Raw genomic sequence first — 15454 nt, 5'->3', positions numbered from 1 at the left:
ACCCAGTCTCTTCACTGGCAACAAAAAAAAAAACGGACACTCCCCTATCTCCTCCCTGACAACAAACCTCGGCTACGCCTCCTCCGTGTCTACAGACACTCCCCATCAATATTCCCTAGTCACCACCCCCCACAATGACGGCAATCCCTGATAACTCCTCCTTCACTGACTAAATCACCCCTCCCTACACCATCAACATCGCCCGGTCACTCTCCTCTCACTACTAACATGCCCATTGTCCCTTCTCTCTCAACACACAATGCTTCACAGCCACCCCTCCCGCTCGCTGACAGAACGATCCCGCCCCCTTGCTTCACTAACAACACTCTATGGACTGCCCGCCTCCTCTTTATGAGGACACGCCCCCTCAATGCTAGTATTTGGTGTAACCCAGTCAGAAAACCTGTCCAGACCTGCTGTGTGTTTACAGGCGATGACATCATGATTTTTGTGCATTCGTTTATATAGCACCGCCTGGACTGGCCATCTGGCACTCGGTGGGCCGCTGGCCAGCAGCACTGCGCACTCCCTGCTGCAACGTGCAGCTGGACATAATCGTAGCATGCGACCGAGCATTTCCAATCGTTGGCCCCACATATGTCATCAAGTAACACTGGCCTTAAAGTGCCAGGGCTGTCCCGCCATTGCCAGTATGGCCCTGTAGCACCATCATATTCCACAGCGCTGTACAATGGGTAAACAGGACATAAAAAGTAGTGCATCGCATAACAATTTGCGTTTACAGAAATACAGGGTGAGGGGCCCAGTTTAAATCATTTTATAATCTAGAAGGGAGTGGGGCCCCCAAAATAGCACCTCCTGTTTTCAATATGTCCGTAGCCTTAAATAAAGCTCATAGAATGATTATTATTATCTTTTATTTATCAGGCGCCGACAAACTATGCAGCGCTGTACAAATCAATTGGAGCAGTTAACACACGCATCACAAATATACATTAATAGATACAGACACATTAGGAGAAGAGATCCCGGCCTCTGAACTGCCATCTACCCTTATGGTACCAAATACAAAGTTCCTGGCAGGAGGGCAGGGAGTTTGAGGGCTCGAGAGCTTACAGTCTAAAGGATAGACTGAGGAAGCCTGACTGTGCCAACATGACAAGAGACACTCTGATTATCCAGAACTCAACAATAAGGATAAATCTGGGGGCACCTGATATAAATTGTCAGGTATATTCCGGGCTACTTGAATCTACACAAGGTAGGGTTAAGGCTTGACATAAAAGTGACTTCAGGCCCATTCTTCAACTAGAGGACCGTACCATGTAAGGCCCCGGAGGGACACTTTCACTTCAGTAGGCATAGACTTTTTAGGTGTTCTTATGACATATTGATGCCTTATTATATGGAATGTCCCATTATCATGAGATTTAGGCTTGTAGAACACTATGATAGACTCACATCCATCAAATATCAGAGGAGGTAAGAGGGAGCAAATAGGGGATGTGGGAGGTACGGAGGTTTCACAGAACCCTAAAAACATTTAAAGAAAAAAAAAGGTAAATTAACTCCTCTGGAGCTCCTGATTCACGTCTCAAAGCATCTATACCTGGAAATCAAGTGATTCCGAGTCAGCCGCCCGGTATCGGGTGAATACACAGATCCCCCGAGCTCATGTAATATACCCACTTCATAGAACTTGGCCTGTGAGAGATCTAGCGCTTCCAGCTGATCCTGACCGCACCAACGCAGAATCCCCTGCTGTCTCTGGAGGAGACAGACTTCCATCTAGAGCCTCTCGTTATGAATCTATCCCATGTGTGCAGATCCCAGCTACTCATATGTTACCCGCATGTGCTGATAGCTTTGGGATCTGTAATTATTACACTGTACAGCGATACGGAATATGATGGCGCTATTACTTATTACAGGACTACCCCTTTTCTGAATTTACCTATGAAAGACGTGAAGAAGAATGTATTAGGTCTCTATTATCACTACAATAAATGATTGATATATTTAAATAGGGGTATTGTAATGTAAATGAAGCCATATTATTATTGTAATATCCCCTGGCAGTCTCCATACCAATAGATCCATATACATACATACATATATATACAAGTCTTATATACATTTCAGATCTCTGTGAAATAATTTATTCATCCTAATACCAGGGATCTGCTGCTTCTCCCGAACTCTGTGTTTTATAGGTCCATCTTAACTCCTATCGTGTCCTGTTTTTCATTGCCAAATTCTGGCTTTGGAGTTCTGATAAGCAGGCTGAGTGTGGTGGGAGTGGGACTATCAATTGCTGTCCTCAGTAGGCACGGTGCTCCATAACTTCCCTTATTAGTTATTGTTTTATATAGCGCCATCAAATTCCGTAGCGCTGTACAACGGGTAGGCAGGACATAACAAGTAGTATGTAACATAACAAATTGACATACAGAGACAACAGGTGAGGAGGGCCCGGCTCAAAGGAGCTTACAATCTAGTCATTAACATTGTCAGTCCCTGTAAGCCTGATAAACACCCCTCTGGGGGGCAGAATCCCTATCACTGGGGGAGATCTCTATCCCTGAGGGGGCGGGATTCTCTATCCCTGGGGGGGGTCGCTCACACAACAAGAGCAAAGAAACAAGAGGAAAGCGACTTCATGAACAAAAACGTGTCATCGTAATATCCTGGATGATAAAGACCCCCTTTGCCTGTGAATGGGGGGCGACTTTACAACTACTGCCATCGCCACCTCTCTTTGTCTTCTTTATGATTAACCCTTTCAGCTGTGGGGGGGCACACAGATTTTTTTTGTTCAGACCCATTCGAATGCAATGAGGTAATAATACTGCACAGAGCCCGTGCCAGAAGGTACTTGCAGATTCTGTTTGTTTACTTAAAGAAAGTGTTAATCTTTACCAACCTTTATGTGAAAAATGATGTCATTTGGAATAGATCTTCTAGCTGATAAAGCTGAATGGTGGGTGCTCTTTTCTGCCTTTATTATAAAAAGTGTTAAATTTGCTCCTTTTGTGTTTGTGCAGAATCCTCCTCACCTGTTGTTTCTTTAAGTCAAATTGTTATGTTATATACTACTTGTTATGTCCTGTCTACCCGTTGTACAGCGCTATGGAATATGAAGGCGCTATATAAAACAATAACTGATAAGGGAAGTTATGGAGCTCTGTGCCTACTGAGCACAGCCCTTGGATATAGCGAGGCCATGGTGCTTAAGGAGCGCCGAAGATTTGGCTTTTTTGGTGCCTTTTGGGGTTCTACCTCCCCTTGAAGACTTCAGCGGTTCCCCTCCCCCCCCCAGCTCCCCTTTTTTAAGGGAGGCAAAGAACGTTCGGCGGTGTTTCTTAAACTGGGTATCTTCTGTAAAGTGTATTGAAAGGGTTAAACAGAGGAGAATACAGGGCGGCAAAACTCTTAGTGGTCAAAAACTATAATAATGAGAAGGAGGAATGCTGTAAGTCAGATCCCTGTAAAACCATGACTGCTCGCTCGTATTTAACACCTTAAATGCTGGCCGCGCGCGAAAAGCTAAATCAATTCTATTTTTAAAAACATAAAATGTAGATTTTGAAGGCAGGTAAGGATCTGTCTGAACGATTTACACAAAATAGACGGTACCGAACATGTAATGTAATTCGATTGTAAGCTCATAAGACCTGGGCCTGTTTCTCCTACTTTTAACGTGTATTAACGCTAATAACGCCTTTAGGATTGTCTTTGTTGAACATTTTCACGGTCCCATTTTCTAACAGCGCTACGGAATCTGCTGGCGCTATATATGAATTCATTTATCGGTATTAATATTTATGATATTATTAATTCTCTTATGATCTGTTATAAGGACTCACTGTCTGTAAGCAGCTATCACTGCTGTGTTCTCTGTACTTACTCTGCCACCTCTCATAATGAATACAGGGCTTGGCTTATGTAATATTATATTATTTGAGCCAATAGCGTGCGCTATACGGTCCCCGTCCCGTATACAACGTGCTACTCATGCATTTCGATTATTTTGCATTTACAATATCATATAGCACAGGGGCAGGACTAAGGAGGGGGCTTGGTGTGCTGTGCTCTTTCAACCCACCAATCAGACGCGAGCTCATTAAGTCTTGTCCAATAGCAGAGCAGCTCCGGGCAAACAAAGCCGTGACGAAACCCAAACTATATAAGGAAGGGTGGCGGGCACAAGGATACGTTAGTTGATCTCCTCGTTTGACCGTGTGCGGGTGGTGCTGTTGATCGGTGAGTGGTTTCTTATCCCGGTTTCCGGTTCTTTTCACGATTTTATGTTTTGAGCGTCCTTTAGTGTTTAGATCGGGTTTATTTTTTTCTCGTTTTCGCTATGCTGTAGGGAGATACCGAGAGCTATAACCGGACGGTTTCCGGTGCTTTACCGGATAACGATCTCCGTTAACGTTTTTTTATTATTGGGTTTTGAGTGGCTAAAATAAACAGTAGACGTGGCGAGCGTGGCTCCCGGTGTTTTCTAGGCTCGGTCAGACGGTAATTTCCCGCTCGCCCCCTCCCTCCCACGGATCTCGCTGCCGTCTGGGCGCCATGTTGTCTCGTCGCTCGGGGATTGAGGGGATAGACGGGGACGTGAAGAAAGACCGCCGTGTAATGGAGGATGCGGTCCGTGGCTGTAGTGACCTTATCCATGCATCTCCGGGCCGGCACCGGCAAACTCCTCCCCCTGGGGCCCCAAACGGCGTGGGGTCTCTTTCCTCTCAAAATAACCAGCTGCTTGCCTTTTTCTTTATTTCCAAATGCTTTCATAATTTTTACCTTTTTTTTGCTCCTAACTTGGTGAATACCCTGGTCAGGGGCATCGTGCTCGGCTGTGCTAGATGTATGTGATGTGTTCCACTAGTTTAGTAACGGGATGTGGATGAGGGGCCCAATTACCTGTCGTGGGGACCGTGAAATCTAAATATTTTTATAGTATGTGTAGTGATAATCGCGTAATGGCGGGTGGCTGAGTAGGTGTAATGCGCAGCAGCGGCCGCTAGGGGCAGCAGTCACTGGGATCCTTATTCAGCAGGCTCACTGCGATAGGCTGGTGTTGCAACAATAGTTTCTGACCACTGGGCTTAAAGAGTTAATTGCCCCATGTGACTTAAACTTGGTGAGTAATGCAGGCCCTGTGGGGCTGTTGCCTGGTTTTTCTGCCCTTAGATTATATCTTGCATTCACCATATGGCAGCTTCTGAGTTAACGTCTCGCGTCCTGTTAACGCAGTTTCTTTGTTGTGATGGGATTTATTTACTGAAATGTACTAACGGCAACTTTATTCTTTATTTAGAGTTTGCAAGTGAGACGCAATGGCTCGTACCAAGCAGACTGCCCGTAAGTCCACTGGAGGAAAGGCTCCCAGGAAGCAGCTGGCTACTAAAGCAGCCAGGAAGAGCGCCCCTTCCACAGGCGGTGTCAAGAAGCCTCACAGATACAGGTCAGTTGCTTTTATTGTCAGACATGTGGTGTTTTGGGCAACTTTCCCTGCTCTAAACACCACTCTGGCAATGCTAATGGGAGTCATTTGTCGTAACCTTCCATTGATCAGATGCGTGATTGAGACCAAGCCATTCTTCTTAAAGCCAGGGGTCTATTATCAGCCTGTGCAACTAGAAAGTTTTCCCACTGTTCTGGTTAACATCTTAATCTGACACTTGTAGTATGGACTGTAAGGTGTTATAAAGCTTCTGCACTATGTAAACGGGTGCATATGGCAGTATTGGGGATTGCAGCCCCTGGGTGGCCATTATCCATTTTGTTTCATGTTTAAATGCTGCAGCATGCCTTTAAGATCCTTTCTACCTCACAGGCCTGGGACTGTTGCTCTGAGAGAAATCAGAAGATACCAGAAGTCCACTGAGCTGTTGATCCGTAAGTTGCCGTTCCAGCGTCTGGTGAGGGAGATTGCCCAAGATTTTAAGACCGATCTGAGGTTCCAGAGTGCGGCTATCGGTGCTCTCCAGGTGAGTGTCTAAAAACCATCAACTGCTGTGCCGTGTAACACAATTGCCGGTCATGGCTGTGTCTCATCTCTCAATTCTCTTTGCAGGAAGCAAGTGAGGCGTACCTTGTTGGTCTCTTTGAAGACACTAACTTGTGTGCCATCCACGCGAAGAGAGTAACCATTATGCCCAAGGACATCCAGCTAGCAAGAAGAATCCGCGGAGAGCGCGCTTAACCTTTGCTGATACTTTGTTTTTGGATCTTAGTTTTTTGGGTTTTTTTACGAATTGTACATATGTGGTGTCTCTTTATTTTATAAAGGGTTTGTTAACTGTAGAGTAGACAGTCTATTGGTAGTGCACATTTTATAAGACATTCCCTTAATCCTCAGGTTTTTCATAAAAGTTTCTATCTTCTGCTAGTTATCTCTTGTGCCCCCTCTCATCAGACATGTTAGCTTGCATGCTTATCTTTTGTTCCATACTTTGATAACTCTGTGTAACTCATTGTAAATAAACTTTCCACTACCTCACCTTCCTTCAGTGGGTTTTTATTTGAATATTTGGCGTTTGTGGCTGAGGTGTCCCACGGCTGTGAGTGGGTGATGGATGTTAGAGGGATTTGTGACGAAGCACTTGCTTGCCAGATCATCAGTTGGCACGTTTCGCCAGTGCTTCTTTTGTCCTGTAGGTGGCAGCATTTGGGGAGGTTTGGAATGATGCAATATTCAGTTACTACAGTGACGGTAGTACTTAGTGGTCTGCATGTTAAAGGTTGCTATGGCAGGAATACCGTTCCTCCCATAAGGTGTTTGCCTATTGCAACAGGAGTGAAAACGCGTCTAATCAGTCTTGTCTGTGCACTAAAAAAAAAAACAAACTAAAGTTTGCTTGTGGATGACTTTTGGGTACCTGGTGCGGATTATCACATTTATCAGATTTTTTAATGGGGCTGTTGGCTTCTCCAGGAGGTGAAGAGACGGCAGATTTATTTGAACAAATGCAGTTAATTTAGTTTAATTGGATAAGGTCGTGGCTTTAATATTGAAATGACTTGCTTGCCAATGCTGGCAAGTTTCTCTTGCAATGACTGAGCTCTGTGTAATGCATAATTCAACAGCTAAAAACACTAAACATCAGAAGACTATTTATATGCAATCAAGCTATTCCTTTCATAACTTATCAAAGTAAAAAAGCTGAAACCTAATTCCGCTGTGAAACTGGAGAAGCAGGCATTCTGCCTGGGGGTGAAATATGGAGTTTAAACATGTGGCAGAGGAGGGAAGTACTTTTTTTTTTTTTTTCTCAGGCCTGAGTAGCTGCTGGCTCTTTTGCTCAAACGCTGGTCAAGCTTCTCTACCAAACAGCTTCCTGTTGCTTGAACTTCAATAGGTTTGCAGGGTATTGGAAGTTATTTAATTCACCCTTCAACTGTTATGAACTGGGGTACAGATTGTAGCCCGGGCCAGTCCTTTAGTACAGAAAGTAAAACTTAAATTATGGGTTCTCCTTCCATTCAGAGCTCATATATATATATATATATATATATATAACACGTGGATGTTGAATAGAAGCATCATGATTGCTACACAACTCAATATCCACAGAGCAAAAACTGAATCCAAAACCTGGGATCAGCTAACCTATACAAAGCATCAACCAATCCTTTCTCCTCGCCCCATGCAGAACCACGACTTTTCTCCTATCGCTGCTCTTGGTGTCAAACCAAAGAGTTCAATCTCTCCTCCCAAAGACACCCAACATATTCACTCCGTTCCATTGGCGGAATCATCCCACGTGTGTTCTGCATTGATATTTATCTCCGGAAGATCTATCAAAATATTTTATTTATCTTTTACATCGTCCGTCTCGTCGTCAGGCAGGAGCTGGTTAATCGGTTTGTAGATAGTTTCATCAATGTCCGTTTCTTTTCTGAACACAGCCCAGATGAGAAGAATCGCCACGAACGCGCTTATTGAAATTACTTTCCACATCGGTCTCTGCTGCTCGCTCCCCAGCGACTTAGCCACAGTCCAACGTTTATGGCTGGCTTGACTAGTAGAAAAAGGCAGCGGCTGGGAGTTGTTGTGTTCTTTGCAATCCGGGTAAACCTTTAGTCGAAGCATCCGGACGTGGCAGACTGTGGATGAGGACGGAGTTACCCTAGAAGAGAGAGAAGGTGCAAATAATTGCAGGAAGAAATCTAGAAAGAATATCACTCAAATCGTTGGTTCTTATCTGCAGTCAGGCGTTTATTCGGCCCGGCTGGTCTGCCCATTTCTCCTGACCTTAACCAGCCCGTGGTCTCATCCTTTAGATCCAGGATAGCTTTATGCCTATCCCCTACACGTTTCAATTCCACCACTGTATTAGCCTCTACCACTTCAATTGGGAGGCTGTTCCATTTATCTACCACCCAATCTGTAAAGTAAAACTTAATATGTGGCATAGATAAGCGAAGCAAATCGCTACTTTTTGTTACGTTTTCTTAAAAACAAAGTTCATGAGACCAACATACAACTGTTTTTCCTACATTAAAACCCAAATGAAAATCGAATTCATTAAGGCATAAATGGTCACAGGTCAGGGGGAGTTGCCTTAGGGAGAAGCTGCAGCTTCCCACTCCCTTTGTGGTACTGATTGGCTGCATGTAGCAACCAATCAGTGGCAGGAAACCGCTCCTGCTAAAATCAGCGCAAGAGAAACTATATTTATTTAAAGGGAAAAGTGTTAGAAACATGTCATGCGATGCTCAGCATCATTTCAAGAACATAACAATAACATTACTTTTTCAAATCCTAATCCAAATAAATTGTCCATCAATACGTCAGACCTATCAAAGACATTTTATATAAGCATTTATATGAATAAATACCCCGCATGCAGGATCTTTATGGGTAAAAGATGCTGCCTTTGATGTCATGTACAACGCATAGAAACATCTGAACAGCATGATGACGGCATTACCTGCGCAACGGCACTTTACACAAACTCCACCTCATGCTGACTCCTTTCTCTAAACCATCAATGAACGGATCTACAGCATCCTACAGCCCGGTACCAGGAAGCAGCTCCGGCTCCCACACACGCACTGAAGGTCGAAGGAACAGGATGTGATGTCACGAGTCCGGGAATCCTCCCTGACCAATCACTGCGTTGCAATGAAGCAAGGGATTCCATGTCAGCTCCTGGCAAAGAGAACTTCTTTACGATCAATAATGATGACGTCAGTGCTGGCTGGGGACACATACATCACGTGTTCAGTGCCAGGATGTGGATGTAAATAAAGCACAGACCTCTGGCACTAAAAGCATTAACACAAGAAGCAAGTGTGGGAAATGGGCAGACGGTTCTTAATCCTGTGTTTCTAGGTTTTGCCTCTCATTCAACCAAATACATAGAACCAGATCAGAGCCATTCAGCCCATTTAGCCTGCCCGTTATTCCTGCTGTAAACACGCAGTCCTTATTCAGTCCTTGGTCTCGCATTATCGTCTTAGATTCAGGATAGCTTTATGCCTGACCCACAAATGTTTTCCTTACTGTATTAGTCTCTACCGCTTCTGCTCAGAGGCTGTTCGGCTCAGTAAAGTAAAACTTCTTTACGTTAGATCTAAAGTAGAACTATAACCTAATTTACCCTAACCATTTTAATGGGGGACGCCTTGCGCTCCATTGTCTTGGCACTATATATATATAGATAGATAGATAGATAGATATATAGATAGATAGATAGATAGATAGATATAGATAGATAGATACATATAGACACACAAAATGGGATCTGTATAAAAAATAATACTTCGTGCAAGTATGGGAACGCTGAGATCCTGATCTTGAGTCTTGGGGTGTTTAGGGCAACTCTATTTGATTGTAATATATGAGAGCATACCAAAAAGTATAACAGATATCCTCACTTCTATAGTGTTGTTGAATTCCCTGCTTAACCACAGGTGACAATTTAGAATATATTTGATCTCTTTCCCCACCGACATGAAAGTACTTTACTATGCGTTCATTGAGGGTGCTAAACTGTCCCTGTAATAGAACCATTCGGGCGCCACTATAAACAAATGCATACAAGATAATTTTAATGGACTAATTAAGATTTAGTAAGTATTTAACCCGGCCAGATTATTTAACCAAATCAGTGCACATTTATTATTTTTCTAAAGTCATTTTATTTATTTATTAATAACAGCCACTCTCAAACAGGGTACTGTGCCCCTCAATCAGGGTGACATCTGCCCCCTAATTTATTCATAAGCCTTCTGATTATACTGGCTGGTTTTATACAGGTTACCATGGTTACCAGATCTCAACTTTTCAAACGAACAGTCCAATATTCACAAAAAGTCTGTATAATGTTTTTTTTTTTTTATAACCCTAGGCTTTTGGTGGCTTTATTCACAATGTTCTATAATCTGAAGTGAGATAGAGACAAAGAAGTCATCTATGTGCAGGTTAAACACCCTCACCTTTCTGATCACATAGTTTATCACGTAGGATTATGCCTATTACAGAACATAGCAGGCAATAAACACTCCATGGATTCACATGTACTTGTTTTACAATAAATAACACACATGTATGCATGTATGGACACATAGAACTACAAATTGAAACGATTACGCATGCGCAATTGCGCATTAGCTTAGCCGGCGAGCGCCCCGGAGGCGCGCATGCGCACTGGAATTCATAGTTACTGAAGCAAGTGGGTGGGGTTTGGAGTAACCACTCGTTCTAAGGAAGGGAAAGCGGAAGCGCGTGTGTGAACAGTAAGGCAACGTGAGAAGCGGCTCGTAATATAAACGTGATTAACGGATGGCGTCTGAGCGCTGTGTTACAGCGGGGTTTATTAGGCCATAACTAAGGAAAATCAGCACAACCAGTCACTACTCGTTAGGGGGGTTCGGAGTTGTGTGGTAGACATGCATAAATCCGGGGTATACGTTAACCTGAGGCGGGGTTATACTTCTAGCCGCAATGCACCGACCGCGTGGCCCTGTTTACGCTGAGAGGAAATTGTTGAATTGGGTAACTGTTCTCTCCTGATGTAAAGACTGAGGCCTTAATCTTTAGTCTCGTGTTAGTTTAAGGAGACAAATACCTATCCCATACATGTTTAAACTCATATTAACATCTACCACTTCTGCTGGGAGGCTGTTCTGCTTATCTACCATCCGTAAATTACATCCAAGTGTCAAAACCTCTAGTTTTACATTATGGCTCTAACATTTCTCCTGTGAAACAAACTTCCCTCGTATATTTTGTTAAATTCCTTGTAAGTATTTAAATGTTTCTGTCACATCTCTCCCCTTTCCTCCCACAGCTGTTCAAAAGTTTGGGGTCACTTAGAAATGTCATTACAATATCATGAAATGGATAAGAAATCCAGCGCAGACGGGGTTAATTCTGTAAATGACTGTTGTAGCTGGAAAGGGCTGATGTAATGTCATCTTAGGTGTGCAGAGGCCTTTATCACTCCCATCACTCCTGTGTTCCAACGGCCCTCTATCACTCCCATCACTCCTGTGTTCCAACGGCCCTCTATCACTCCCATCACTCCTGTGTTTCAACGGCCCTCTATCACTCCCATCACTCCTGTGTTCCAACGGCCCTCTATCACTCCCATCACTCCTGTGTTCCAACGGCCCTCTATCACTCCTGTGTTCCAATGGCACGTTGTGTTCGCTGACCCAAGTTTAAAAGGCTGATTGATGGTTAGAAAACCCTTTTGCGATTTTGAAATTTCCTTGAGTGACCCCAAACGCTTGAATGGTGGTATTTGCTGAATATGCGACGCTTTTTATATACATACGCAGACTTTTCTATCACTTTTTTTAATCACCCGGTTCTAATTCTAGCGAGAATAAATGAATGTGACAGCGTGCCATGGCTGACTGGCGTGTTTACCTATCACAGAAATATACAAGCATTATAGTAACTTATAACCCATAACAAATATAATACATAAGACTCAAAGCAGTACGATTTAGGAGATAACCAAACACTTTTAGAACGCTGCCTTGGAAGATTTTTTCAATTTTCCAATCTGCACTTTGCAATTATTAATTGCCCTCTAGAGTGTAAGCTTTTGCACAAGCCGGGCCCTCTTTACTTAACGTATTGGTTTGTCTCAGTCTGTCCGTTCTAGTTTTGTCTGATCCTTTGTAAGAAGCGCTGCGGAATCCCGGGTAATTCATCATACGGAGACTTAGGACACTTTGACGAAACTATACTGATGTAATTATGTGTTATACGCGTCAGCTCAGCCTTTGTTGCCGAAGCAGCTCACTAGGGTTGTCCTTTTACAATGCAAAGGACTCCTGTAAACTCACTCTTTAGTGAATAACCCCCAGCCTGCGTCGTTCTACAGAAAGGCTTTAGATTATATGAGTCTTTAGTTGAGGTTGAAGCTTTAGTAAGCTTTCGGTGCCTTCGAGGTCTCTTCTTCAGATGGAAGGGGGAGGTCCCTGAAGTTTATATATAACTTTACACATTTGTTTTTTTTCCACGCTGGCCCAATAAATATTATTAACTTCAACAAAAATACTCAATTTCTCTAGCGTAGAATGCGTGTAGCTCAGTTCTTGCTGCTCTGGCTCCCTCTAGAGGACATTATGTTTATAGAGTTACTCAAAAACTACAATTCTCAGTAAGATTACTAAAATTTACAAATCTCACTCATATTCAGAACTGACGATCTTAGATTTGCTCAAGATCTGCTTTCTAAGATGACAGACAGGGAGGGAGGCATCTTATTTTTGCATTTAATATTTGCTGGAATTCCATATTTAACATCGTTCTTTTAGCATCTGAATATAAGCATTTATTCTTCCAATATACTTTATGGAACGATGAATATAACATTTGTAACAACATGTGACTATTTCCAGTGTAGGAATATCTCTGGTCGCCTCGTGTTACTGGACGATTGATGTGTTTGTGACTTTAGGACTCTGGATATAATGTTGTGTTAGCCTTGATGGTAGATGTTGGCAATCATCATTCTGAATAATATTAGCGTTGCTTATAGTTCTGTTATTTTGAAGCCTAAACCTAGAACGTATCTCCTTTTCAGAATGGCAAAAAATAAGAGCAAAGCAGAAGAAAAAAATAAGAAAAAGAAGCTGGCAGAGAGCCCAGCAGAAGGAACGCCACCGAAAAAGAAGAAACTGATGCCTAAGGTCAGTGATCTGTGAATTAAAGTTATGGGGTTCACTGAATCCCCCCCCCGAGTTCTGTTGGATGAGAGATTGTGTGTCAAGCTCTCAGCCCAGCATACAAAATATTTCATTTGTTTGTGTAGAAAGCTTAACTATCCATACAATCAAAGGTTTAAATAAATAAACCATTCGCAAGGAATGATCAAGTTATCATTTCAACTCAGAGGCAACGCACATCTTCAATAAACCCAACTAACTGGCTGAGCGTTACAACGGTACCGGTCAGTACTGGAGCAGTCCTTTACATCGTAGAAAGGTCAATGCTACACGTTGAGTTGATATATATGAATAATGAGGGTATTTAGCCATATAAGGAAGGACCGACTATCCCGTACTTCGCTGAGAACAAGTCGGAATTCATGTGTGTTTGTAGTCTGGTAACCCCAAATGCCAGAGTAACCACCAAACGTAATGTTCTTCTGGGTTAGCCTGCTGTCCTGTCAACTGGTGTTTTACTAGGTACTTTCATGTGCGCTGTTTTGTGCTGGGGTAGTAGGGGAATTATGCTGTCCCGGGGATAAATCAATAACTTTTTAACATTTTATTTTTTTAGCACCATACATCTTTTTGGGAACACGCAGGTCTATTTCACTGTACAGAATTATAAGATACACATGTGGCATTGACAATCCACAGATCATCAGAAATTAGATTTTGTTTGAACTAATCTCATCTGATCCCGTAGGGGACATTTAAAAGGGCGGTTTAATGTCCCTGACTCCCCCGCTATAGAAGAATGCTTATTAAAGTACTCTGTGAGTAATCTTCCAAACTAACAAATAAAGCGCTTGCTTCTGTAGGTGACCTCTTCCCCCTCGGTCCGGCTATTCGTGCCACTTAGCTGAATGAAGCGGCCGGTCAGTGGCCGGTATGCGCTTGCAATGAGCTTTCCACACATAGACACTGGGGTCTAAACAGACCCCCGCCTGTAGTATTCACAGAGCCAGTGTCTTGCAGATCACAGATCTCTATCATATCAGCAACGAGTATTGTATCCGGTGAATGTATTCTTTTGACTTGAGATGTTGGGGAATGTTTGCAGGCATTTAAAAACAAAAAACAAAAAAAAAACCCAGTGGTGTTGTAGGGATAATGGGTTTTAAATATACACATTCTATGTAAACCAGACAGTGTTTTTGTTTTGTTTTCTTTCTGGCGCTCCATCAGACGGAAACATGACCGATACTTGTGTTCCTGCGTGCGTTACATAGTATCAGTTCCTTCCATTTGTTTTGTATTGTGCGCCCCTCTTGTTATATAACTGTTTGGCAGCCTAGTTCTGCAATCCTCTGCAAATATAGGCCGGCAGAATAAATACATTTCCCAGGACAAAGTATTTGCAGCTGGGAAAATAGCTTCCACTTTGAAGATCCTTTTCCCAGGCAGAAAAACTTTAGCATCCCCAACTGTACCCTATGTAAACAAATCGGGGAATACCTCGCAGCGCCACCTGCTGGAACAAGAGTGCACTGCAGGGCTGACTGTTGTAACATCACCTAAATGGCACTTTTTACCCTCACATACGGTATGATTTTCTTTTAATGCATGTGTGCCTTTTTATTCTATTTTTCTTAGTATTTTTATTTATCGCTGATACGCTTATTTTAAATGAAGAGGCCACAGTGGAGCCAGACCCCCAAAGATTTAACTTTTTGGTGCTGGAGGTGGGTTGTCCTCTTGGGCTCCTACCTCCCCTTTGAAGACCTTCAGTCTTTCATTCCAGACATTGTATAATTTGGAAAGTCATTGTTGTGTCCAACCAAGCCCTTAAATGTCAATCATCTGTGGTATTGCTTGGGTGTTTCTGTTATATGGGATATGTGTTATTATAATGTATTTTTTTTTTAGAGATAAGTCATGATGCTGACATTTTTGTATATGTAGCATGGTATGAACATTGTCGGTTATTCTTCTCGGCTGACCCCAGGTGGTCATTATAATTGTCACTCTCAGGTGTTCTTTGTTCTAGTGCAGTTCTGCATGAGGCTATGTGCACGGAAGCCATCTGTCTTTCTTCATATAGTATTCCCATCATACGTAGCCACAATGTTTCCTTGAGCCTTCTGGGAGTGTAATGTTGTATTATTATTACTGCCAGTGTCAGTCTCCATCATAGTCAAGTTTAATATTTGTTTAGAGGCTCTGCGTAGGCCTCCTGCTCCCCAAGGACACCCAGCTGGCCTCCCTCAGCATCTTCTCCTGGGGTCTATGCACTAAAACTGGAGTTGGCCAAAGACTTGTGGTGTCTATACCCTCAATTCACAATATATTTTAATGGCTCAGCTGACAA

At 42.9% G+C, this 15454-nt stretch overlaps 3 protein-coding genes across 4 annotated transcripts in view; 2 read left to right on the top strand and 1 right to left on the bottom strand.

Moving 5' to 3' along the window:
• Positions 1–5263: 5263 nt before the first annotated feature.
• Positions 5264–6469, top strand: LOC128502457 (histone H3.3A). Its single transcript, XM_053472296.1, has 3 exons — positions 5264–5431; positions 5804–5957; positions 6044–6469. Exons 1-3 carry the CDS (start codon positions 5304–5306, stop codon positions 6170–6172), a joined length of 411 nt encoding a protein of 136 aa, XP_053328271.1. The 5' UTR covers positions 5264–5303; the 3' UTR covers positions 6173–6469.
• Positions 6470–7763: 1294 nt separating this feature from the next.
• On the bottom strand, positions 7764–9028 carry LOC128501454 (protein ccsmst1). Its single transcript, XM_053470915.1, has 2 exons — positions 8904–9028; positions 7764–8099 (listed from the first exon to the last, which is right to left on the bottom strand). Exons 1-2 carry the CDS (start codon positions 8936–8938, stop codon positions 7781–7783), a joined length of 354 nt encoding a protein of 117 aa, XP_053326890.1. The 5' UTR covers positions 8939–9028; the 3' UTR covers positions 7764–7780.
• A 1597-nt stretch (positions 9029–10625) lies between these two features.
• Positions 10626–15454, top strand: part of C7H7orf50 (chromosome 7 C7orf50 homolog) — a 71955-nt gene continuing 67126 nt past the window's right edge. The window contains exons 1-2 of one of the 2 annotated variants that reach the window (XM_053470628.1): positions 10626–10713; positions 13020–13125. In XM_053470628.1, coding sequence (XP_053326603.1) covers positions 13021–13125 — 105 coding nt within the window. In that variant the 5' untranslated portion in view covers positions 10626–10713; position 13020. Of the gene's footprint in view, positions 10724–13019; positions 13126–15454 lie in introns of both variants that reach the window. The other variant, XM_053470629.1, reaches the window with a different exon arrangement.

This window comes from Spea bombifrons, chromosome 7, assembly GCF_027358695.1.
Source record: "Spea bombifrons isolate aSpeBom1 chromosome 7, aSpeBom1.2.pri, whole genome shotgun sequence".
Lineage (NCBI taxonomy): Eukaryota > Metazoa > Chordata > Amphibia > Anura > Pelobatidae > Spea > Spea bombifrons.
This window is presented reverse-complemented; position numbering and strand designations above follow the sequence as displayed.